We start from the raw sequence: 23,774 nt of genomic DNA, 5'->3' as shown, positions 1-23,774 counted from the left end.
TTTCATTTCTGAATGAAACAGTGTCAGATTTTTAAAATTAATTTCGAAAAACTCAATTAGATAAGTTTTGACAGATCTGTCTGACCTGAGTGCTGTTGCTGTGATATTTGCCCATTAGATAAACTGGAATCCAGTGGCAGAACACAGCAAGACAGAAGGAGGAAGACAGAAAAAGTATTTGAATTGAATTAGTTTCAAACAGCAGAGCAAATTAGCAGGCGGTGAGGAATTTATTCTGCTCTTCTCGGACAAATTAGCTTCCCCACTTACTCTTTGTACTTGTTCACAAACCCATTTTTGTGTCCAGTGACATATGAGCACACACACTTTATTATCTATTTCTTCTGCCATGTCGTGTTCTGACAGCACTTACTACCGACCCTGTTGCACAGAATTCCTTTTGTTATCTGACCTCAAGTTGTGCAACATGTAAGGCACTATACGGTGTCTAACACAAGACGACTCACACAAGCATATTAACGACAAACACGAATGCAAAAGCCACAACACGACATCAATAGCCACACAACTGCAACGGAAGTGACACTGAAACCAGCAGAGTAACTTACTAACTGTCGTTTGCAAGTCACGGTTTTGTCAGGGTTTTGAACTTATCAATGTTTAGTTTCATAGGTTTCCAAAGTGTTTTCTGTTTATTAGTACATCCCTGTGTTTCATGTTTTCACACTCCGGGTTCTGTTTCCTGTCTTATTTTGTAGTCTGGGTTCTGGTGTCTCATATCTAGTTTTACTTCCTGTCTGTGATTGTCTGCACCAGTCCTCATGTGTTACACCTGTGTCGAATTGCCCCGGCCTTCCCTGTGTGTCTGTATTTAAGCCTCGGTTCTTCCCTTTGTCCTTGTCGGATCGTCGTCGTATGTCTCTTGTCGTATGTAGTTGTGTTCTCGTGTCTACCCGTCCTAATCTCCTGAGCTCCCGTCCTGATCTCCTGTTCCTTTCATTAAAAGACTCCTTAGTTTAAAACTCTGCGTCTGGGTCCCACTGCCTCATCAACTCTGACAGGTTTACAATGTGATGCTTGTCTATTTGAGGTGCTTGGAGCACCCAAAAATGGACGAGCACAAACGTACTTACTTGAATCTTTAATGGCTGCTCCAAGCACCTGCACTGTAGCACCTTTTAAAATGCTGGTTTCATTGTCATAATCTAAACCCATTGTTTTGTGGTTGTGTTTCCGTTGTGTGGCTTTTGCAGTAGTTCTGTGGGACTTGCCGTTTTGTTGTGGCTTTGCATTCGTGTTTTCCGTCTGTTTGTGTGAGACGACTCGGCCACTGTGAGAAACTGATAATCACAACAATGTTACACTATCACTATTGTCCTCACACTAAATATTGCGTCCTGACTCGCAGGCAGAAGTACGGCACAGTGTCATTGCCAGTTTCAGACTGTTACAGCTGTCATTTTTCTGTCAAGTGCCCACATTGTTTAAATTGCAAATGCACTTGTGCCCATCTGAAGGCAATGGGTGTGCGGCTCTTTAAATGAGCTGTGGCCAGGCGCAATGTAGACATTTTGCGATCAGCAATTGATTATGCTACTGACCAAAAGAAACCTGGTCTGAAGTGCAGCTTTTCAATACTATTTATATAAGAATTTTTTTTGGCACTTCAAATTTATTGATAGGTCAGATAGAGTTAAATTGGGAGAGAGAATGGGGAAGACACGAAGCAAAGGGCCGAACGCACAGCCACTGCAGGAGGACTCAAGCCTGAGTATGCAGCATTACTGTATTATTTTAAGGACATAATCAAGATGCATCCACTGTACTGTATCTGCTGCGTGTGACAGCTGTCTGTTGTTCCTGTCTGCACGCAGCAGAGATGCAATCTGAGGTTTCTGGTATGACCACATATTTCTTTGGATAAAAGTACAGCTATGTGCACAACTAAATGTCAGGACTCTACAGTATGAAGCCATCCCGGTCCTGCAATAACATTCAACACCATCTTAAAACAAATGCTATTTACCACTCTTCCATGGTAAATGGCATTACTCGTCATAAAAGTTCATAATTTGATTATTGCTGTATTGTAAAGACATAATCAAAAATTTAAATCATGTAGCCTTCAGAATGTAGCAATGATCTAAGCTTTTTAAAAATGCAATCTGGGCTGATTGTAGTTTTTCTTCTTTGATTAATCTGAGTAATCTGAGAGAATTTGAGTAATCTGTTACTATTTTGCCATGTATGCTAATGTTTGGGGCTTCTCTTAAACACTAATGATCTTGTGTATTTGGATTTCAAACAGCTAAATAAAAAGACACAACCCTTAAATCTCTTTAGATCATGAGTGTGACACACACTCTTCAACATACTGCCCTGCCTCATAGTTACTAGGCTGTGAATGGATAATCACTGTTCAGGGGAGGGGTTTGAGAAAACACACGATTACTGCGACAGCCTGCAGATATTTAGGTATGTGAGGAGTTTGGAGAAACAGTTTAGTCGAAGACAATGACACAAACAGTGCTGCTCATGCCATTGTTATTTCTACAGGGTTAACAGGTTGGTATAAAACATTATGCAGCTACAGAAACAGCAGAAAATGACTATTTCTATACTTCTTGTCCTTGAAAACATTACAGAAATTGTTCTTTTAAACATGTGCCTGAATTGTATTTAAATGAATTTACTGAAAACTTCAATTTAAGGATCTAGGAAGCATGGAACCTGAATTTATCATAAACAAGACTGGTAATGGCAAGTTGGTGTATCTGTGCTATGAACCAGGACCTTCCTCTTGCATAATGGAAATTACCCCTTCGACAATACGTACATTTTTATATGTGTTTATTGGCAGTACATTGTCTGTTCTCACAATAAGCGGGAACCTTCTGGTAATCACCTCCATCGTTTACTTCAAACAGCTCCACACTCCAACAAACTACCTGATCCTCTCTCTGGCCATGGCCGACCTGCTTCTCGGGGCTTTAGTTCTGCAGTTCAACTTGGCTCTGTCTGTGCAGTCCTGTTTGTATTTTGGGGATTTAGTTTGTAAAATGCGGCGCAGCTTCGACATTTCACTGGTAATGACGTCGATAATGAACTTGTGCTGTATTTCCATAGACAGATACTACGCAGTGTGTCAGCCTCTGTCATACAGAACTAAGATGAATGGAAGGGTTGTTCTGATCATGATCCTGGTGAGCTGGACTGCCTCTGCTCTGTCGGGATTTGGAATCATGTTTGTAGGACTTAAAAACACAGTCTGTGAAGGTCGCTGTTTCATATTCCATATTCCAAATTCAAATGTATTTGGCTCTGTTGTCTCGTTTTACCTCCCAGTGATCATAATGCTGTGTATCTACCTAAAGATTTTCATTGTGGCACAGAGACAGGCGCGCAGCATCCACAACACTACGTGTCGGAGCACAAAGTCTGGAGCAGCCGTCAGTAAGATGGAGAAGAAGGCCACTAAAACCCTGGCCACGGTTATGGGAGTTTTTCTTTTCTGCTGGATGCCCTTCTTTCTTTATTTAAGCTTCCATTCTGTGAGCGACTATTCAATCCCTCCACATGTATTTGAAGCTTTTACCTGGCTTGGATGGTCCAATTCCATGCTCAATCCATTTGTCTACGCTTTCTTTTACAGATGGTTCCGAGCAGCTCTCAGAATCATAATTTCTGGAAAAATATTCAGCGGCAATTTTAGAAACTCAAAATTGTTATGAGTGAGGGGCTCACTCTTTAATGTGTGCTCCACAAAGGTCTTACATTTAATTGGTATCACCGACATATTCATGGAAATCAGTACAGTGTGTAATAAGAGCAATTTTTAGGCTACTGGTAAAGACACAGTCAAATTTGTTGCACAATATTATAAAGGTCTTTTACCTTTACAGTAGGTACTTGTCAAAATGTTTTATAATTTGAAAGACTTTGAATTTGGGGTTTGGTGAAAAAAGTTTAACAAAAAACCTGTATTATAATGATCTTAATGCAAGACATGACTTTTGAAATGTGTGTCTGTTTACAGGTAATGTTACAGCTTGCGATACTAAATAAACACAGACACGTAAGATACAAGTTTGCAGATTAGGCAGAGATAATACAGAATTAAAGCAACGCAAACAACCGTAGCTCTACTGCATATTAAACTGACCTGGACACATTTAGGTTGTGTGATACAAAAATAAAAACGTGAGCATTTGTTCTCTGTGCTCTTGATAGCACAGTTGAAAAGTGTTTTCATGGGACACAAAACAAGAAAGACGAGCAGAGCTGAGACGTGCTCATTGTTCAGTTTATGGCTGAAAAAATGTGTTAAAATGTGTGTAACCCCCTTTTTTAACCTGTGTTATTTGCAGTGTGTTGCTGTAGGTTGTGAGTATTTGCAGGGCGTGTGGGAAGACAAGATTAGATTGCAGTGTGCTGAGCTCTCAGAGCCGCTGTAGCGTCAGGATCTAATGGCATCAGTTACCCACAGTTCATTTTGTGGTGAATTAAAATGGTGAGCATGGGGAGGTACTGGAGGCCAATGTAAAATAACTGGTCTCTGGTAAATTCATCACCAGACCAAGAAAAATACACAGTCGGATCTGAATGAAACCCAAACTGTTTTTTTCATATTTACAGTTGCCAATAATGTTAATTTTGTTGATCAAAATATAACACTATATCTCAGGCCTACAAAATTACAAGGTATCAACACCTCGCTAGCACAGTCCTGGTTTTAGGTTTTATTACAGGACTGTTGCACAAGGTTAGATTTGATTAATTTCATTTATCTGCTTACTGTGTGAATAGGTTTCATGTAGTTTGATTAAATGCTCATACTTGATTTCGATGAAAATTTACAGATGTACTGTAGATTGTCGCACCAGAAAAATAAAAAAAGATCTGTATCATTTGAAAAGTTTCGTGAAATCAAAAATCAAAAATCCTCAAATGTGCCAAAGCATATTTTTCCAAAATGAGGATTGCAGTCTAACCAGGGAAGAGACCATTTGTGTGTGTTTTCATTTTGTCTATCCTACACTGCATAGGAGTGAACCTATTGAATATTTTTGCAGTATGTGTTTGCAGCATTGCACTTTGTAAACATTATTGCAAATGCAAGTGCAGGTTCGTGTGGAACAGCTCTGTCACGCGAGCACAACTAAAGCTGTTGGTTTTAATGTTAATGATGAGGTGGATCAATAATCAGCTTCAGTTCACCACTTCACGTCTGCATCGCCACTTTCCCGTCTCCAAAACATTCGTATGCATGGAGTTTGTGTGGAAATGCGCACATTTTCCCGTCAAATTTGTCTTTATAAATCCCAACGCTTGCGTGAGAAGTGTTGACGCATGTTTCAGGCCCCGTTTTGTGCGAACGCAACGGATAAAAATGAGACCCCTGGACTGTTTTTGCTCTGATTGGAATAGGTATCACGTACCAGGCACCGAACCAAGGACAAGATTACAGGGTTCGACAGTCATCGGAGCCGTTTTAACATTTTACATTCCAGCCATAATAATGTTCACCATCTAATCTACCTAGAGATTTTGATGGTGGCACAGACAGGCTTGCAGCATCCTGAGAATGACAAAGTCTGGGGCGACTGTCAGTAAGATGGAGAGAAAGGCGACCAAAACTCTTGCCAGTGTGATGGGGTTTTTCTGATGTCTTGGACTCCTTTCTTTCTGTGCACCCCCTTAACCCTTTGAGCCATTACATGATACCATCTCGTTTAATTGAAAGATTTAAGTGGCTTGGTGGCTTGGCTTCGATTCTCAATCCATGTGTCCATGCTTTCTTCTACAGCTGTTTTCGAACAGCTTTTAGAATGATCATCACAGGGAAAATATTTCAAGGTGACTTTTCGGACTCAAAGCTCTTTTGACTCTGACAGTCACAGTTCTGACAGGTCACTAATGTGGTCTGGCAATAAAGATTAAAAGAGTATCCTCATAATCACTCAACTTTTATTTATGTACAAATTGTCTCTGTATCTGCAACCTCTTGACATAATATGTTACCTTGATGTTGTTTTAAAGCACTTTCTTAATAAAAAGTTCCTATTTATCTGGATGATTTTATTAACTGATATTATTCAGGGTTATAAGTTTTTGTCTCATTTTGCTGCAGTCTTTTGGCTGAAATGTTTAAATTTAACTACACCTGACATGGTTAGATACAGGCTAGTTAACTGTAGTTTAAGTTTTAAAGTAAAAGTACTCGTTTGACCAATTATATAATTGTATTAAGTTCTATGACACCATTAGATCAGTAATACTGAAGCAACAAGTGAAGCTAAAGTAAAATACATTATAAACAGTTTTGTAAATGTTGAGAGCTTGTTTCTCTCTTTGATTTGTGGTGAGATGGATCAATAAAGTATTTGAGAACTTCATATGGAAAAAGCCTTTAACAACTCTGACATTTAAAAAAACTAAATTTATTTTTCAGAAGCAAAAAACTTTCAAAACCACTGGCTTAGTCTTTAACTATTTCTTTTAACAGCTTGTTATATTATCTATCGTTTGACATCTTCATCTTAAAAAGGAGCTAAAGCTGTCAAATAAATGTAATGCAGTATAAAATGCAATAATTATCTCTAAAATGTATCAGAGTATGAAGTAGCATAAAGTGGAAATACTAAAGTACAAGTGCTAACATGTTGTGAAATAAAAAAAGGAAATATTTGAGATTTACAGTATTTGTTTATTGTGTAGTGTTAACTGTCCAGCCTGCAGAAGGGGAGTTATCATTTATATATTGGGATGTAAATATGTTCTTATCTTAACTATGGAACACCAGATCAGCCCTGGATGTTTTACAATTGTGATAGACAAATAATTTAGTAAACAGTATAAAAAGTAGTATAAAAAAAGTGACAATCTACTGTACATTATAAATTCAATAAAAACATTGAACACACATTTAACAACAAAAATAAACACAGCTATACACTGCTTATGTACATCAGGGCCCTCTGTGTAAGAGGCAGGTCTTTGAAATAGTTTTTACTACAACAAAGACGGCAGAGCCTCCAGAGTTGTGCTTGTGATGTCATCTGTCACAACATCCAGATCCTTCCGTTTGAACATTACCAGCATTAGCGCTAATGATTTGTCTCGATGTATTTTTGGCTACACTAAAAACACTACAGTGTGTTATACATTTCAGTTTTAAACATATATTATATTTTAAAATAAGGTGCAAATGCTTTGTGAAACACTGGTGAACTACTTACATCAGGTAGAGGGATTCTTTAATTGAACTGTGTAGACATTGGTCACGACAGCTAAGGTTCAGTTTGATGGATCTCACACTGGATCTTTAATTCAGTTGCTATTTGATTGTTAATAATATGTATATATTTATATATAAAAACTCTGTATTTTATTTATTTTAAGTAATAAACACAGCAAGACTAGTCTGAATAATTCAACAGCTACAACTCACAGTAAGTTGTAACAATTACTATTTCACAGTTTTATTCACAATATATATATATATACACATCACACTGAACATTCCTTCAAACATTTTTAATCTTTTAAAACCTCACTATTTTGTTCCTGATTTCATAACTTCTGTTTCTGACTTTACAGAAAATTCCTGATATTTTATAGATATTTTGAGTCATCAAACAAATGTTACCTATACAGCTTGTTGCATTGATTCATATATTACTAAATGACTCCGTTGCACCACTGCTGTTTGGGTTTGAAGCTTGTGAAACATGGTAGACATCTGAAAGACAAACACATTGTTGATAAGACAGCACATTCAAATAAACAGGAAAGCTGCTTAATGTGAAAAAACTTACATCTTCTTCCAAGTAGTCTGCCTATAAAATTATTTCCACTCAAGGAGGAAATGCCAGCACCTGTACTCTACATAGAAACAAATGTGTAAAGTCATTGAAGGAAAAATGGAACGAATTCTGTAGCATATCACGTCTGTAGATTCAACAACATTTGGGATGCATTGAAAACCAGACAACCTGAAAATATTCTAAGCATTTATAAAAACAAAAAACAAAAAAATCAACACTTACCCTCGTAGAATTAGAGCCAGTGCTTGTTCGAGGTGATCTCCTTCCGAGGAGAGAACGAGTCTGCAGGCAAAATCAAAACGATGCCAATGTCAAAATGAACAGTATTTAGTAATCAGTTATGCTAGTACTTAAAGGGATAGTTCACCCAAAGATTGGACTCGAAACAAGGTCATTTACACTGTGGTTTTAGCCTAAATGTCCTCATTTGATCCATGCATGAACGTGGCTCCAGAGGAGGATAACAGAAGACATTAAGGCTAAAAATTGTCAGTGCATGAAACGATTTATAATTACAACCTGTCGTTGTTGTTGTTGATGTATCGAGGTGCTGATAAATGGATTGTTGAATTTCGATGGTGAACATCACCATATTCCAGATTTTGTGCAAAGCTAATCTAAATGCCCCCTGCCTGTAACTCCATACTTTGTGTGCAGAAACAAGAGTAGGAGGTGTAGAAATCACCTGAGTACAAGCTGTGGTCTTAAAGGCTCAGTGTGTATAATTTAGTGGCATTTAACATTGAAGATGCTTATTGCAACAAATCCTGTTCGAAACATGTAGGAGAACCTATGGTATTTTCAAGCAATATTAAACATGACAGTGATTGGTTTGTCTTTTCTGGGCTACTGTAGACATTTGGAGGTACAACATGGCTGATGTAGACGTAATGTGCTCATGCTTAAGTAACAAAAACACAATGACTCAAAAAATTATCTTCTGTGAATAATGGTATGTGTACACAGGAGGTGCTTTAGCCTTTTGTAACTGAACAGCTTTATTTAAAACAACCTGCGGCACAATGCCCTTGTTGTGATTAACTTGTTATATACACACAAATGCAACATAGAGGCTTGTTATAGGATTCAAATTCAAACATTATTTTGTGTCCTCTGAAAACTGCCAAAATGTGTGTGTGTGTGTGTGAATACTCACACATTACCAAAAGGTGCTTCTCCTCTGCTAACATGCTGCTAATGCTACCTCCTGTGTACACATGCTAGGATCTATTATTGGCTATTCCAAAATCGACATACCTTTGAATCGAGTAGTACCCCAAACAATAAGATGAAGAAACCCTGAGAAAAATCAGACATTCACATTTCATAATCATCAGAATGAAAGAACATGAAATGTTCTATTACACAAAAGCAATGTCTTGAAATTCAATGGGTGTAAATACCTGTAGTGAATTGAAGAATGCAAAGGCAATATGGATTGCTTTATTTGTTGATGATACCATGGTTCCCACACCCAAAGCCCAGGTCAATCCAAATAAAGGAGTCAAAATGACCAGACATCTTGTTATGACCACCAGCGTGTGTTTTTCATCTGATTGTGCAGCGTCTCCCACACCTCTTTTCAGCATTTTGTATAAGACCACAATTACAATTAAAATATTGATGAAAACTATGGTCAAGGCCGGTATCACCATGGCCAGGAGGGCTTTTGTCTCAAACCAGTTCAGCCAACAAGCCTCGGATTTCCTGATGTATCCATTCCCCGGTGCTGTGACAGCAACAGTAATAACAGCTATAATCAGAGGACAGCCGTATCCTAAACAGAAACCAATGGCCAACATGATTGACTTGGACATGTACGAGAAGACCATGACCGTCCTGTAAAAGAGCAAAAGGCCTGACACGAGCATCCAAAAGAATAGAGCAAGGTAGAAAAAGTGCATAAAAAATGTTGCAGTGCTACATGGTCCAAGAGGAAGTTCGTAGTCCCCCCCTGGGTTCTCAAGGGGATTGTTTGCTATAGAGGCACCAATGATGAAACAGATATCAGCGATCAACAGAGACAGGGCGGTATTTACGATGGAAACGTGACGCATGAAGGCAGTGCTATTCCTGGTAATGGCTTTCCAAACGTACCCTTCAATAATTAGACATATAACCAAGCTTGCCAGAGATATTCCAACTCCAACATAAGTGATTATATCCAAGGCTTCTCTTAGAGATGGAGGGATGTCCGTTGCCATCAGAATTGAGAAGGAGGTGAGGTGGTTACAGCTGCAGGTTACCATGTTGTTTATGTCGGAAACAAACTTACATCCCTCATCATCCCAAGCACCAATATTATCAAAGAGTGTGAAGTTCCAGAAGACGCACTGCGGGTTCATTGTCAAGGAGCTGTTCAGCTTGTCGTAGCTCAGAAGGACATTCTGAACCGTGGCATTTATTTTGACAAGCAACACGGCTGCATTGATGGCATTATCACTGGCAGTTTCATTACTGGTGGTATTGAAGGCGCTGACGTCAAAGGTGGAGTTTCGTGCCGGCATAACAATATTAAGGGTTGAGAGGAGGATGGTGGTAATAAAGACATTCCTCATGCTGTTTTTTGGAATGTTTAGGACGATGCTGGAGTTCAGGTCTGCCATGAAGGAGCCATCAAACTTGGTTCTGTTTAGCAGGATCCGTGGAGTCCGAATGGAAAACACTCCGTCCAAATCCCTGGAGAGACTCTCCAACAAACCCAATAATTTCGAGCTGGAATTGCGGGTCTCATTTGCATTCAAAATTACCCAAGACTCTCGGGATTCTTCACCTATGATGACATCAACAGTCTCTAGGATATTCTGTAGATCAGAAGACAGGTCTCTGTGAAAGTCCACCCTCATCAAAATGTCAAACAGTGCATTAGCTTAAATAATACACATTAACTAAAAGAATACAAAGTGTAAGGTTAAACTTACCTGCATGATGGTTTCATCGACAGTAGTTGAAACATTTGCAACAGTGTTTAGGATGTCAACGATAGCTGATATGGTTGCAGTTGAATTTTCAATGTCCTGTTTTTCTTTCTGGACAGCTTTACTTAGATTCGCTACAAAGTTTTGCACTCGCTCCTCATCCAAAGTCTGAAAGAAAGAAAAACACTGCTAAAGCTTTTGACACAAACATTTTTTCAACATGCGAATTTGCAGGGATTAATATTTTCTAAGTTCTTGAGTGGACATACAGTCCAATACAATATTGTCCAATAAATTATTGCAAAAAACTCTATTATTGTCATCATTTTGAGACCATTTTACCACTGATACAATGATAATGAAACAGCATAAAGATACAAGTACACCTTTTCAAAGAATATTTAGTCAGACATTTTAATTGGAATAAAAAATATGAAAATATCCTAAATAAATAAAACATAAATAAAATAAACGACATACAACCCAAAAAATAAATAAAATGGACTCTCTGGCTCTGTTCACAAAATTTGCTTGTTGAATAAGTATTGGCACAGGATACATGTAACCAGCTCGGTAAACAGGATGGGAAGGTTATGCTTTTGATGAGCTTTAAGGTTTGATTTGTATTAGGCTCGTATTCCAGTGTTCCTCTAGGATTGTGTGTGTGTGTGTGTGTGTGTGTGTGTGTGTGTGTGTGTGTGTGTGTGTGTGTGTGTGTGTGTGTGTGTGTGTGTGTGTGTGTGTGTGTGTGTGTGTGTGTGTGTGTGTATTAGTATGTGACCGAATCAAACCAAACACAAAGATCGATCAGGTTTTAGTAATTTGGGATTACTGTTGGTGTAATCCTGAAACAGCGGCGGTAATAATGAATTTAGTGGAAACCCTGTCTTCCCACTTTTTGTTACCACTGTTCTTAAACAAATTCTACAAGTCCCCTCGTTCGCATTGATGGGCTCTCCTCTTTTTTTCACTTCATCTCATTTCTGGTTCACTGTCTGTTTCGCTCTGCGTGAGTGAGTGAGTGTGGGCGGGACCAGTCTGGGGCATGTGAGTGAGTTGTAACCCCACCTCACTCCCAGACACTGACAGACACACAGATGAGAGAAGCAGCAACTAGCTAAACGTTGGTGACATTCTTAAAAGAACTCGCAGGTAAACGCAATGGGCAATTTATCAAGGTCAGCAAAATGATCTACATCATGTTTATATATCGTACGATAAGTCTATATAGTAATTATCGTGACAGGCCTACATAAAGCTTTAATCCATCATCACATTTTCTAAATATCAAGAGATAAGTTTGGGTGTTCCAAGTCTGTCTTAAGGAAACAGTAAAATGACACATGCGTGTTGAGAGGGGTGTTGATCACTAAAGTAAGATGTTGGAACTTGACTAAGTTTACCAAAAAAAACCTGCATCCTGTAAATCGAAATGAGCTCTGCAGCCCCTAAACGAAACATCAGTATCGATCAGCAAATAGGAAGCAGTTTGATGGATCAGTAGCTCACCTACCTGTGACTTAATCAGTAAATCATTGATTTCTATTAGAATGCAGGTGTCTACGACCAGTTTCCACTCGCCCGTTTCCTGACATTCCGCCATCCTTTTCCCTAATTGACCTATATCACACCCAATGCTTGATCGGTCTCCTACTCGGCCGGTCCCATACTGAGCGTCATTGCATCTGAAATCTGATAGAGTTCAATAAACAATTAGTGAAAAAGACAGGAAAAACAGCAAACAAATTGTGTAGTTACACTTTAAAAGTTGCTCTTACTCTCTTTGAAGATCGTCATTGTCGATGTCATTTCATAACTTGATGGGTTATCTACCCTGCATGTAAAAATGACTTGATCTTCCTCTGATCCGCTGCAGCTTTCTAATTTGTAATCATGCTTGATGCAGTAGTCGTCTTCATTGGTAACAGGAACTGAAAATTGAAGTGTTGTTGAGGAGATAAACTTTTAATATCTTTCTAAAAATTCATAGCATGGTCGGAATGAGGAGTTTCCAACATCAGTCCTTACCTGAGCTCAACGGGTCTTTGCCTTGAAACCACTTGATTTTGTAGGGAAGCTGCACACAACACTCGAGTGGTTGTATCTGTCCAGTTACGCATTTTACATGAACTTCACTCTTTAGACGCACAACAGGAGCTCGTTTGATTTTGCTTTCCGCTACAAATCCTTTTTGCTGGAATTCCAGGTCCTTTTTGTTCAGAGTACAACTGTAAGGTCCTGTGATCAAGAGAAGTAGATATCACTGAACGCATTAGTAAAACAATAAAATAAAAAAAATTCTAAATGGTAATACTGCATGTCATTCAGGATGAGAGCATGCCGGATGGGACTGGAATAACTTTACCAACCAATTTGATCAAGGATGCAGTAGTAGCGAATACAATTTGTATAATTGCTAATATTATATCAACAACAAGTTGATCTCTAAATAATACATTACATCCTGCCTTGAAAGGCAAACTCCGGAGGAAATCCGTACCCATTTGTGTGGCTACCTCCGGAGTTCAAGTCTGAGAACGTCTTGTTTTATTAAGTTGTGAAGAGTTCATGTTTATTGATTCCTTATTAGTTAACAAATTCGGCCAGCTCTGACTTACCACTATCAGCAGGAATGACGTTGTTAACTTCAAGCATAGACATAGAGTTGGCAGTAGTTATGTTAAACCTTCCACCATCTTTAATTTCCCGTTCATTAAATGTCCATCTGGAACTGGAAATTAGTCCAAAGTTTTTTGGAGGCTCACACTTCAGGGACAGTCTGGCACCAGTGTAAGTGAGCTCTGGAATGCTGATCGAAGTTGAACCTTTGGATAAAACAGAGTTGAACAGCCAAATTCTTCTAAGTTAAACAAAAGTAGTAAACTAATACTACTCATTTTTCATACTTACTTTGGTAAAATGCAGAAACTGAGCCAATGACAGTAGCAATAGGAGGTATTGCTTCAGGGAGTTTTTGATTCTCAACCAAGATTTTATCAAAGTCAACTTGTGTCATCTGTACAACAAATTTTGTAATAATGCTTCCTTTGCTGTAAGAACAGAAAAGCAAAGTTGTGATGTGGAACTGTTGGGTTTATCTATACATTTTAAGGTCTTGACCTTCTATGTAAAGTGCCATAAGATAATGTATATTAAGATTTGGCGCTATACAAATATAATTGAATTGAATGTGGAATGGGTTTTAACTTCGGCTCCAAATTTTTGTTAATGCCTGAATTCCCACACTGTACCTGAACACTGTCACAAAACCTTTGATATATCCTGGGATTCCTTTATACTGCTTATCTATCTGTGGGAGAGACATGGTTAGTGATAACATATGAACTGGAGATGCAAGTTAAAATTGAGTAGTGTTAACAGTGCACTTACCACTTTATCGATCTGTGATTTCAAATTCTTGTACACGGTACTTGATGGATTATTAAATTCTGATGTGTACTCCTTGTCTAATCTCATTGACATTTCCATTTTGAAAACTGTTAATGTAAAAAAGTAGATGAAAAACATGAGCAAAGCTACGGATTAACATTTAATTTCTTGCAATGCAAAGACACAGATAAACACAGGAACCTTTTTAAAATATGTTGGTTGTTCTAGAACGAAATAAGACTCATTGTATTATTTAGGTGCAGTGCCAGTGCAGCTCAGTGGTATAGTATCATACAGCTGTTCATCTAAAAATTACTCATATCCTTTAAAACAATTTCTTTTCTGCAGCAAGTGACAACTGGCCCTTTGTCAATGCAATTTAATAAAAGAGAATGTACAGAATATGCCACGTTTTTCTCAGTAAAACAATACCTGTTTGGTTATTAGCCGTCGTTGGTGCACTGGTGGTAGTGGTAGGGGTAGTGGTAGTGGTAGCAATCGTAGTCGTGGTGGTAGCCGTGGTAGCAATCGTAGTAGTGGTCGTGGTGGGGGTAGTGGTCGTGGTAGCAGTCGTAGCAGCGGTCGTGGTGGGGGTAGTGGTAGTGGTAGCAGTGACATGGTCGTGGTAGGGGTAGTGGTAGTGGTAGCAGTCGTGGTAGGGGTAGTGGTCATGGTAGTAGTTGTGGTGGGGGTGGGGGTAGTGGTAGTGTTAGCAATCGTAGTCGTGTTGGTAGCCGTGGTCGTGTTGGTAGCCATGGTCGTGGTATCATTCGTAGTTGTGGTGGGGGTCATGGTAGTGGCAGCAGTAGTGGTCGTGGTGGGGACATTAGTAGTAGCTGTTGTTGAGCTAATTGTGGTGCTTTGGCTGGTTGCATTAGTAGCTGGAAATATATTTAAGGAGACATAATCAAAAACGGCCTTAAATGTACAGTACTGACATTACACAGAAAAAAAAATACACAGCAGTGAGTGTTATTACTATGCACATATTTCACACTACTTTTCATTTTGACTGTTTTGAATTTTAACAATGACTGACATAATTTGTTATTCTAAAGCAATAATACAAATTTTGTTGGTATTGTTATAACTGGTGTTCACTTCAATTTGATGCAACTGTGGAGTTTGATCATTTTATAATTATCTGTACAATTATGTGTTAAACTGTAAAACAAAATCGGACTATTTGACACGTTTTAAACAGCTGTGCAAGAGTTAGCCTCTCCATTCTTTTAAAAATGTACTCATAACGACAGTGGAGGGTGAAGTTATAGGTGTCTCATTCAAATGTGTTGTAACAAACAAAGAAGAGTCATCTTTTCTCAAACACTCACTTGGCACAGGTGTTGCAGCTGTTGTAGTGTTCATAACTGTTGTAGCAACAGGTGTAGAATCTGCAAAAAATAACTCATTTATAGGAACTTTTGGACATTTGCTAGTGCAGTTTCAGTGTAAAAAAAACAACATTTTATTTTAATGACTATGTTGTTCAAACTCAGGTGACTAAATGTATTTTTTAACAGTTAGTTGTTACAACTGTTGTTGGTGTTACTGTTGTGGTGTTAAAATCTGTTGGAGCAGATGTTGAATTAAAAGGCTATTTGAAAACCAACCACTAACAACAGTTGTTTTCCCTTATATCTAACAAAAAAAGTGTGTGCGTGTGTGTGCGTGCCTGTGATCATCCGCAAGCCCTGGCCGCTCAGGGTTAGGGTTAGGGTGACCCACGGATTGTCATTATCCAATTCTCCTGGGGCCTTGAGACCAATGGATTGTCATTCTCGATTCTCCTGGGGGTCATTTAGACCCACAGCTGATTCCAATTGTAATCTCAGAGAAACACACCGGCCTCTGTGTGGGTCTAATTGACCCCACAGAGAGGCCGGTGTGTTTCTCCATGTGCCGTTCTCCCTGACCAGATCATGATGTCACGTCAAGCGCGTTTCACCAGAGAACAGGTTCTCCAACAGCTGTTGTCCCAGAAACAATCCTCTGAACCCGAAGAGGACGCGGAAGAGCAAGACCGAGAAGAAGACCGAGAAGAAGACCGAGATGACGAAGACGACTACGACCCAGTGTGTGATGCTGCTGCAGATTCGTGATCGTGCTCATCCTCGGAAGAAGAAGAAGAAGAAGAAGAAGAAGAAGAAGAAGAAGGACAAAACCACAGCAACACTTACTTGTTACAACTGTTGTTGGTGTTACTGTTGTGGTGTTAAAATCTGTTGGAGCAGATGTTGAATTAAAAGGCTATTTGAAAACCAACCACGAACAACAGTTGTTAGTGTTGGTAAAAGTAAAATCTGATATATGAGGATATACTACAGACAAAAATGTAGGACATTTGTAAAATTATTTAAAATCACTGACTTGTTACAGTTGGTGTTGCAGTTGTTGTAGTGGTCAGATTTGTTGTAGCAATAGGTGTGGAATCTGCAAAGATCATTTTACAAACATCAATTATTCATCCTCAGATTATTAACTGTAAGGTTTCAGCCAAGTTAGGTTATAGCCGTAAATTAAACGCTAACTAAAAATTGAACACTAACCACAATGTACTAATAGAGACCACTGTAACCATGATTGTTCATTCATACATTCACCAAGCTTCACTTTATTAGGAACACTGTACTATTACTGGGTTGAACCTTTGTTGTTGGAACAGGTAGTTGTTGAATACTTACTTGTTACCACTGCTGTTGATGTTACTGTTGTGGTGTTAAAACGTGTTGTAGCCGATGTTGAATCTGGGGGGAAATGTACAATTAAGTATATTTCACTGTGGTTAAGACAAATGTCAAATTAAGTTAAACCCATAAAGATTACTGTATGATTTTAATCAGTGTTTTCCCTTATATCTAAAAAAAAACACCACTTGTTTTTGGTTGACGATAAAATCTATAAAATGAGGATAAATTACAGACAAATATTAAGGACATTTTGAAAAAGTGTTGTGAGATTATTTGAAAGCACTGACTTGTTACAGTTGTTGTTGCAGCCGTTGTGGTGTTCAGATGTGTTGTAGGTGTTGAATCTGCAAAGATCATTTTACAAACATGTAATTTTCCTAATGAAACATGGGAATAATTCATGCTCAGATTATCTGTTAAATTTATCAACCATTCAAATGTTGCATTCATCCATTCACACATGCATTAAAAGAGCGCTACTATATGTTGCATTTTTTTCTTTCACACTACATTCACACACTGAGGCAAATTGGGGTTCATTGTCTTGCTCAAGGACACGATCAAATGCATACTGAAGGAGCCAGGGATTGAACAGCCAACCGTCTGGTTCGTGGACTACCCGCTCATGAAGTCAAACACTGACCCCCTTGTTATAACATAGTGGGACACTTACTTGTTACAGCTGTTGAAACTGTTTTAGTGTTCACATCTGTCGTAGTGACCATTTTCCAATAATACAACAGAAACTGTTATTTAAGTCTAGATCACTTTTTTCATTTTCAAGCAAATATATGTTGAAAAGAGCCTTACTAATGATTATTTCAAACTACTTTGGTTACTACAGTTGCTGGGTTAGTTGCGGGTTTAGTCGTGTTCAGGACTGTCACATTAACAGTTGGTGTGTCTGAAAAGTATAAATATGTGTTTTATTGACAGTAAAAGACAAAAGTACTTCGGCTTTCAGTGTAGGATTCTCTCACAGAGACACTGATAAATTCATTTAACCAGTCTGCACAACAACTTGGTGGATTGCTCTTTTGTTGGATGTCCTGTGCACAGTAACTTTATTCAGTGCTGCTCCTAGGGGCCATAGACAGCAGCTTGCTGAGTACCCCGGGGAAAGAGGGGCAGGTGCGGTCGACAAAGCTTATGCAACATCAAATGGCAGTGATTATCGTGTATACCCCAACACACACACACACACACACACACACACACACACACACACACACACACACACACACACACACACTTGATAATAATACATACCTGTTATGGCTGTGGTGGTTGGTGTTAAGAATGCTGTAGTATTCCTAGTTGTTGCAACAGTTGTAGTTGTTACTAAAACAAGGAAGTGATGAAACACGAAAAGACATCACGACAAGGAACATTATGAAAAACTCTGTCACACAGACTTAATCGGAGTGAACATGGCTGAGAGAGGAAGAAAAGGTGACTCTGTGGCCTTTACGAATTTGGTGTGGCATTAAAACAGTTTTTAAGCATAAACACAAGTCTGAAATAAGATTAAGTCGTTCATACCAACTGGAGGAGTTGTTGATGGACAAATCAAGACATCTGTATGAAAATAGAAAACATTAAATTCAGGTCAGTTAAAGGTAAGTGAGGCATGAAGAGTTTTAAAAGAGACTTTCAGCTTCTTACCTGTCAGTGGCTGACATTGCTGTCCATCAGCAGGGATGGCATTGATGCATCCACATGTGTTGGAGGTGATGTTATCACAGGATCCATACATGAAACACTGGTCACATGACCAACGATACTGATCCTCACATCTGCACTGGTAACCACTGCTGCTCAGAGAGCAAACTGGAGACAGAAAATATAATGAAAATCATGTATATAATGTGAATATTTAACCCATTTCCAAGACGTAGCATTTATTTAAACACATTGACAACATGAAATGGTGCCAAGTTTTGAAACTCCGTTGAATTTACAAGATTTAGAAAATAAATGACTTTGTGCTAAATCTTACAAATAAAAATAAATCAGGACTCATTTGTCTAATGCATCATTTATCCTATATGTCTACCAGGATTTAGATCAGTTAGTAGTGTACACATGGAGAAAAAACTTTCATTTCTAAATAGCCAATATCTTAAATATCTGGACTAAGATTTTACAACTATGCAAAGTTTCAAAACAAATTGGACACACACAAGGTCATCAGATAATGCTGAACAGTCCTGACAGATACACGTCCCCTGAGTTCACATGTACTGGTAGGACCCGTCTGTAAACGCAGGTAAAGCTACAGCATGAATGAGATTAGGTTGTTTAAATCTAAAGAAAACATGTGTTTGGAGCTGCCACTTACATTATGCATAATGGAAAACATTGAGGATCATGATTAGAAGCTGGTGCATTTTCAAGTTAGTTCTCTTTATATTAAAGGCTCAGTGAGTAAGATTTAGGTGAAAGGGATCTAATGGCAGAAATTAAATACAAAATAATCCTATTGATGTTTTCACTAGTGTTTTCATCTAAATTTGACCAGTTGTTGGTTTTACACTAGAATGAACCCTTTATACTTAAATACATTATATATTAACATTGGGAGCTGGTCCTCTCTACAGAGGCTGCCATGTTTTTTACAGTAGCCCAAAGTGGACAAACTAAACACCTTTTGAGTTTTTATGACAACTAAAGGCTTACACAGGTTGTCTTTCATGTTTGGAAGGGGAAGGTGAGGTGAGGTGTTTTCAGCTGCAACATGAAACTTCACCACTAGATGTCAGTAAATTCTACACACTGATACCAGAAATGCTATGTGCTAAAACTGATTGCAGTGAATGACGATGGCTGTAATTGTCCTCATAACCTTATCATGGATCTTATTACATGACAAATTCTGAGATTAATAAAGGGTCAAATAAGTCTTAAACTATAAAGTTCTTTTATTTGAGCTGAAGAGATATTGGAAGCACAACTATGAATTCAAGGTGTAGTAACCTTTCCACATTCCCTGTAAAGTGGCAGAATGTGTTCACACTAAACCAGTGACTAAGGTGTAATTGTTACCTGTAGAGATGTTCATGCCAGAGACTTTTGTGTTGTTGCTGACGCTGACTGGGTAGCTGATGTTTCCCAGTCGGTCTATCGCTGTAACGTCTGTGGTGTTCAGCTCAATTGTAATAACATATTCATAGAGAACTGGAGAAGCTGCAGACACAGAAAAAAGAAACATGAATCAATTCTGATCTGTACTGTGGTTTTCATATTATGTTTCTGTTGTGTGTTGCCTCCTCAGTCTTACTTGTTGGTGATGGAGTGGTCGTCGTAACTGGACAAAATGTAAAGTCTTTGGAAAAAGAGAAAGAAAAGTTACAACTGAATAAGTTCAAATGTAGCCATAAGCATCTGTGTTCACCTTGTAATACATGGGAAGAGATTAAGATCATTTGAATTGTACTGTAAATGTTAAAAAGACGTGAAACAAATAATAATTACTCATAAAAAAGGTTGTAGCCAAAATCAGAGTATAGTTGATCATTGGTCTTATAAAACTATTTGATAGAGCTGCTTACTGTATTGGTCAACAGGCTGACATTGCTGTCCATCAGCAGGGATGGCATTGATGCATCCACATGTGTTGGAGGTGATGTTGTCACAGGATCCATACATGAAACACTGGTCACATGACCAACGATACTGATCCTCACATCTGCACTGGTAACCACTGCTGCTCAGAGAGCAAACTGGAGACAGAAAATATAATGAAAATCATGTAAATAATGTGAATATTTAACCCATTTCCAAGACGTAGCATTTATTTAAACACATTGACAACATGAAATGGTGCCAAGTTTTGAAACTCCGTTGAATTTACAAGATTTAGAAAATAAATGACTTTGTGCTAAATCTTACAAATAAAAATAAATCAGGACTCATTTGTCTAATGCACCATTTATCCTATATGTCTACCAGGATTTAGATCAGTTAGTAGTGTACACATGGAGAAAAAACTTTCATTTCTAAATAGCCAATATCTTAAATATCTGGACTAAGATTTTACAACTATGCAAAGTTTCAAAACAAATTGGACACACACAAGGTCATCAGATAATGCTGAACAGTCCTGACAGATACACGTCCCCCTGAGTTCACATGTACTGGTAGGACCCGTCTGTAAACCCAGGTAAAGCTACAGCATGAATGAGATTAGGTTGTTTAAATCTAAAGAAAACATGTGTTTGGAGCTGCCACTTACATTATGCATAATGGAAAACATTGAGGATCATGATTAGAAGCTGGTGCATTTTCAAATTAGTTCTCTTTATATTAAAGGCTCAGTGAGTAAGATTTAGGTGAAAGGGATCTAATGGCAGAAATTAAATACAAAATAATCCTATTGATGTTTTCACTAGTGTTTTCATCTAAATTTGACCAGTTGTTGGTTTTACACTAGAATGAACCCTTTATACTTAAATACATTATATATTAACATTGGGAGCTGGTCCTCTCTACAGAGGCTGCCATGTTTTTTACAGTAGCCCAAAGTGGACAAACTAAACACCTTTTGAGTTTTTATGACAACTAAAGGCTTACACAGGTTGTCTTTCATGTTTGGAAGGGGAGGGTGAGGTGAGGTGTTTTCAGCTGCAACATGAAACTTCACCACTAGATGTCAGTAAATTCTACACACTGATACCAGAAATGCTATGTGCTAAAACTGATTGCAGTGAATGACGATGGCTGTAATTGTCCTCATAACCTTATCATGGATCTTATTACATGACAAATTCTGAGATTAATAAAGGGTCAAATAAGTCTTAAACTATAAAGTTCTTTTATTTGAGCTGAAGAGATATTGGAAGCACAACTATGAATTCAAGGTGTAGTAACCTTTCCACATTCCCTGTAAAGTGGCAGAATGTGTTCACACTAAACCAGTGACTAAGGTGTAATTGTTACCTGTAGAGATGTTCATGCCAGAGACTTTTGTGTTGTTGCTGACACTGACTGGGTAGCTGATGTTTCCCAGTCGGTCTATCACTGTAACGTCTGTGGTGTTCAGCTCAATTGTAATAACATATTCATAGAGAACTGGAGAAGCTGCAGACACAGAAAAAAGAAACATGAATCAATTCTGATCTGTACTGTGGTTTTCATATTATGTTTCTGTTGTGTGTTGCCTCCTCAGTCTTACTTGTTGGTGATGGAGTGGTCGTCGTAACTGGACAAAATGTAAAGTCTTTGGAAAAAGAGAAAGAAAAGTTACAACTGAATAAGTTCAAATGTAGCCATAAGCATCTGTGTTCACCTTGTAATACATGGGAAGAGATTAAGATCATTTGAATTGTACTGTAAATGTTAAAAAGACGTGAAACAAATAATAATTACTCATAAAAAAGGTTGTAGCCAAAATCAGAGTATAGTTGATCATTGGTCTTATAAAACTATTTGATAGAGCTGCTTACTGTATTGGTCAACAGGCTGACATTGCTGTCCATCAGCAGGGATGGCATTGATGCATCCACATGTGTTGGAGGTGATGTTGTCACAGGATCCATACATGAAACACTGGTCACATGACCAACGATACTGATCCTCACATCTGCACTGGTAACCACTGCTGCTCAGAGAGCAAACTGGAGACAGAAAATATAATGAAAATCATGTAAATAATGTGAATATTTAACCCATTTCCAAGACGTAGCATTTATTTAAACACATTGACAACATGAAATGGTGCCAAGTTTTGAAACTCCGTTGAATTTACAAGATTTAGAAAATAAATGACTTTGTGCTAAATCTTACAAATAAAAATAAATCAGGACTCATTTGTCTAATGCATCATTTATCCTATATGTCTACCAGGATTTAGATCAGTTAGTAGTGTACACATGGAGAAAAAACTTTCATTTCTAAATAGCCAATATCTTAAATATCTGGACTAAGATTTTACAACTATGCAAAGTTTCAAAACAAATTGGACACACACAAGGTCATCAGATAATGCTGAACAGTCCTGACAGATACACGTCCCCCTGAGTTCACATGTACTGGTAGGACCCGTCTGTAAACCCAGGTAAAGCTACAGCATGAATGAGATTAGGTTGTTTAAATCTAAAGAAAACATGTGTTTGGAGCTGCCACTTACATTATGCATAATGGAAAACATTGAGGATCATGATTAGAAGCTGGTGCATTTTCAAGTTAGTTCTCTTTATATTAAAGGCTCAGTGAGTAAGATTTAGGTGAAAGGGATGTAATGGCAGAAATTAAATACAAAATAATCCTATTGATGTTTTCACTAGTGTTTTCATCTAAATTTGACCAGTTGTTGGTTTTACACTAGAATGAACTCTTTATACTTAAATACATTATATATTAACATTGGGAGCTGGTCCTCTCTACAGAGGCTGCCATGTTTTTTACAGTAGCCCAAAGTGGACAAACTAAACACCTTTTGAGTTTTTATGACAACTAAAGGCTTACACAGGTTGTCTTTCATGTTTGGAAGGGGAAGGTGAGGTGAGGTGTTTTCAGCTGCAACATGAAACTTCACCACTAGATGTCAGTAAATTCTACACACTGATACCAGAAATGCTATGTGCTAAAACTGATTGCAGTGAATGACGATGGCTGTAATTGTCCTCATAACCTTATCATGGATCTTATTACATGACAAATTCTGAGATTAATAAAGGGTCAAATAAGTCTTAAACTATAAAGTTCTTTTATTTGAGCTGAAGAGATATTGGAAGCACAACTATGAATTCAAGGTGTAGTAACTTTTCCACATTCACTGTAAAGTGGCAGAATGTGTTCACACTAAACCAGTGACTAAGGTGTAATTGTTACCTGTAGAGATGTTCATGCCAGAGACTTTTGTGTTGTTGCTGACGCTGACTGGGTAGCTGATGTTTCCCAGTCGGTCTATCACTGTAACGTCTGTGGTGTTCAGCTCAATTGTAATAACATATTCATAGAGAACTGGAGAAGCTGCAGACACAGAAAAA

The 23,774-nt window shown here is 38.1% G+C and overlaps 2 protein-coding genes across 2 annotated transcripts in view; one reads left to right on the top strand and one right to left on the bottom strand.

Moving 5' to 3' along the window:
• The first annotated feature begins 2,684 nt into the window (after positions 1 to 2,684).
• LOC118099826 (trace amine-associated receptor 1-like) lies at positions 2,685 to 3,692 on the top strand. Its single transcript, XM_047338183.1, has 2 exons — positions 2,685 to 3,015; positions 3,088 to 3,692. The coding sequence occupies exons 1-2, from the start codon at positions 2,685 to 2,687 to the stop codon at positions 3,690 to 3,692; spliced, it is 936 nt and encodes a 311-aa protein (XP_047194139.1).
• A 2,954-nt stretch (positions 3,693 to 6,646) lies between these two features.
• LOC118099825 (uncharacterized threonine-rich GPI-anchored glycoprotein PJ4664.02-like) overlaps positions 6,647 to 23,774 on the bottom strand; it is a 49,767-nt gene continuing 32,639 nt past the window's right edge. The window contains 30 exon segments of the mRNA XM_047338182.1: positions 6,647 to 7,702; positions 7,779 to 7,845; positions 8,010 to 8,069; positions 9,045 to 9,086; positions 9,191 to 10,591; positions 10,709 to 10,873; positions 12,219 to 12,397; positions 12,484 to 12,636; positions 12,734 to 12,943; positions 13,324 to 13,530; positions 13,616 to 13,755; positions 13,957 to 14,015; positions 14,096 to 14,202; positions 14,528 to 14,711; positions 14,714 to 14,976; positions 15,430 to 15,489; positions 16,276 to 16,317; positions 16,466 to 16,528; positions 16,780 to 16,842; positions 17,073 to 17,129; positions 18,055 to 18,126; positions 18,328 to 18,363; positions 18,451 to 18,615; positions 19,831 to 19,971; positions 20,066 to 20,110; positions 20,337 to 20,507; positions 21,724 to 21,864; positions 21,959 to 22,003; positions 22,230 to 22,400; positions 23,617 to 23,757. Of these exon segments, the coding sequence (XP_047194138.1) occupies positions 7,632 to 7,702; positions 7,779 to 7,845; positions 8,010 to 8,069; positions 9,045 to 9,086; positions 9,191 to 10,591; positions 10,709 to 10,873; positions 12,219 to 12,397; positions 12,484 to 12,636; positions 12,734 to 12,943; positions 13,324 to 13,530; positions 13,616 to 13,755; positions 13,957 to 14,015; positions 14,096 to 14,202; positions 14,528 to 14,711; positions 14,714 to 14,976; positions 15,430 to 15,489; positions 16,276 to 16,317; positions 16,466 to 16,528; positions 16,780 to 16,842; positions 17,073 to 17,129; positions 18,055 to 18,126; positions 18,328 to 18,363; positions 18,451 to 18,615; positions 19,831 to 19,971; positions 20,066 to 20,110; positions 20,337 to 20,507; positions 21,724 to 21,864; positions 21,959 to 22,003; positions 22,230 to 22,400; positions 23,617 to 23,757 (4,721 nt within the window). The 3' untranslated portion in view covers positions 6,647 to 7,631.

This window comes from Hippoglossus stenolepis, chromosome 20, assembly GCF_022539355.2.
Source record: "Hippoglossus stenolepis isolate QCI-W04-F060 chromosome 20, HSTE1.2, whole genome shotgun sequence".
Lineage (NCBI taxonomy): Eukaryota > Metazoa > Chordata > Actinopteri > Pleuronectiformes > Pleuronectidae > Hippoglossus > Hippoglossus stenolepis.
This window is presented reverse-complemented; position numbering and strand designations above follow the sequence as displayed.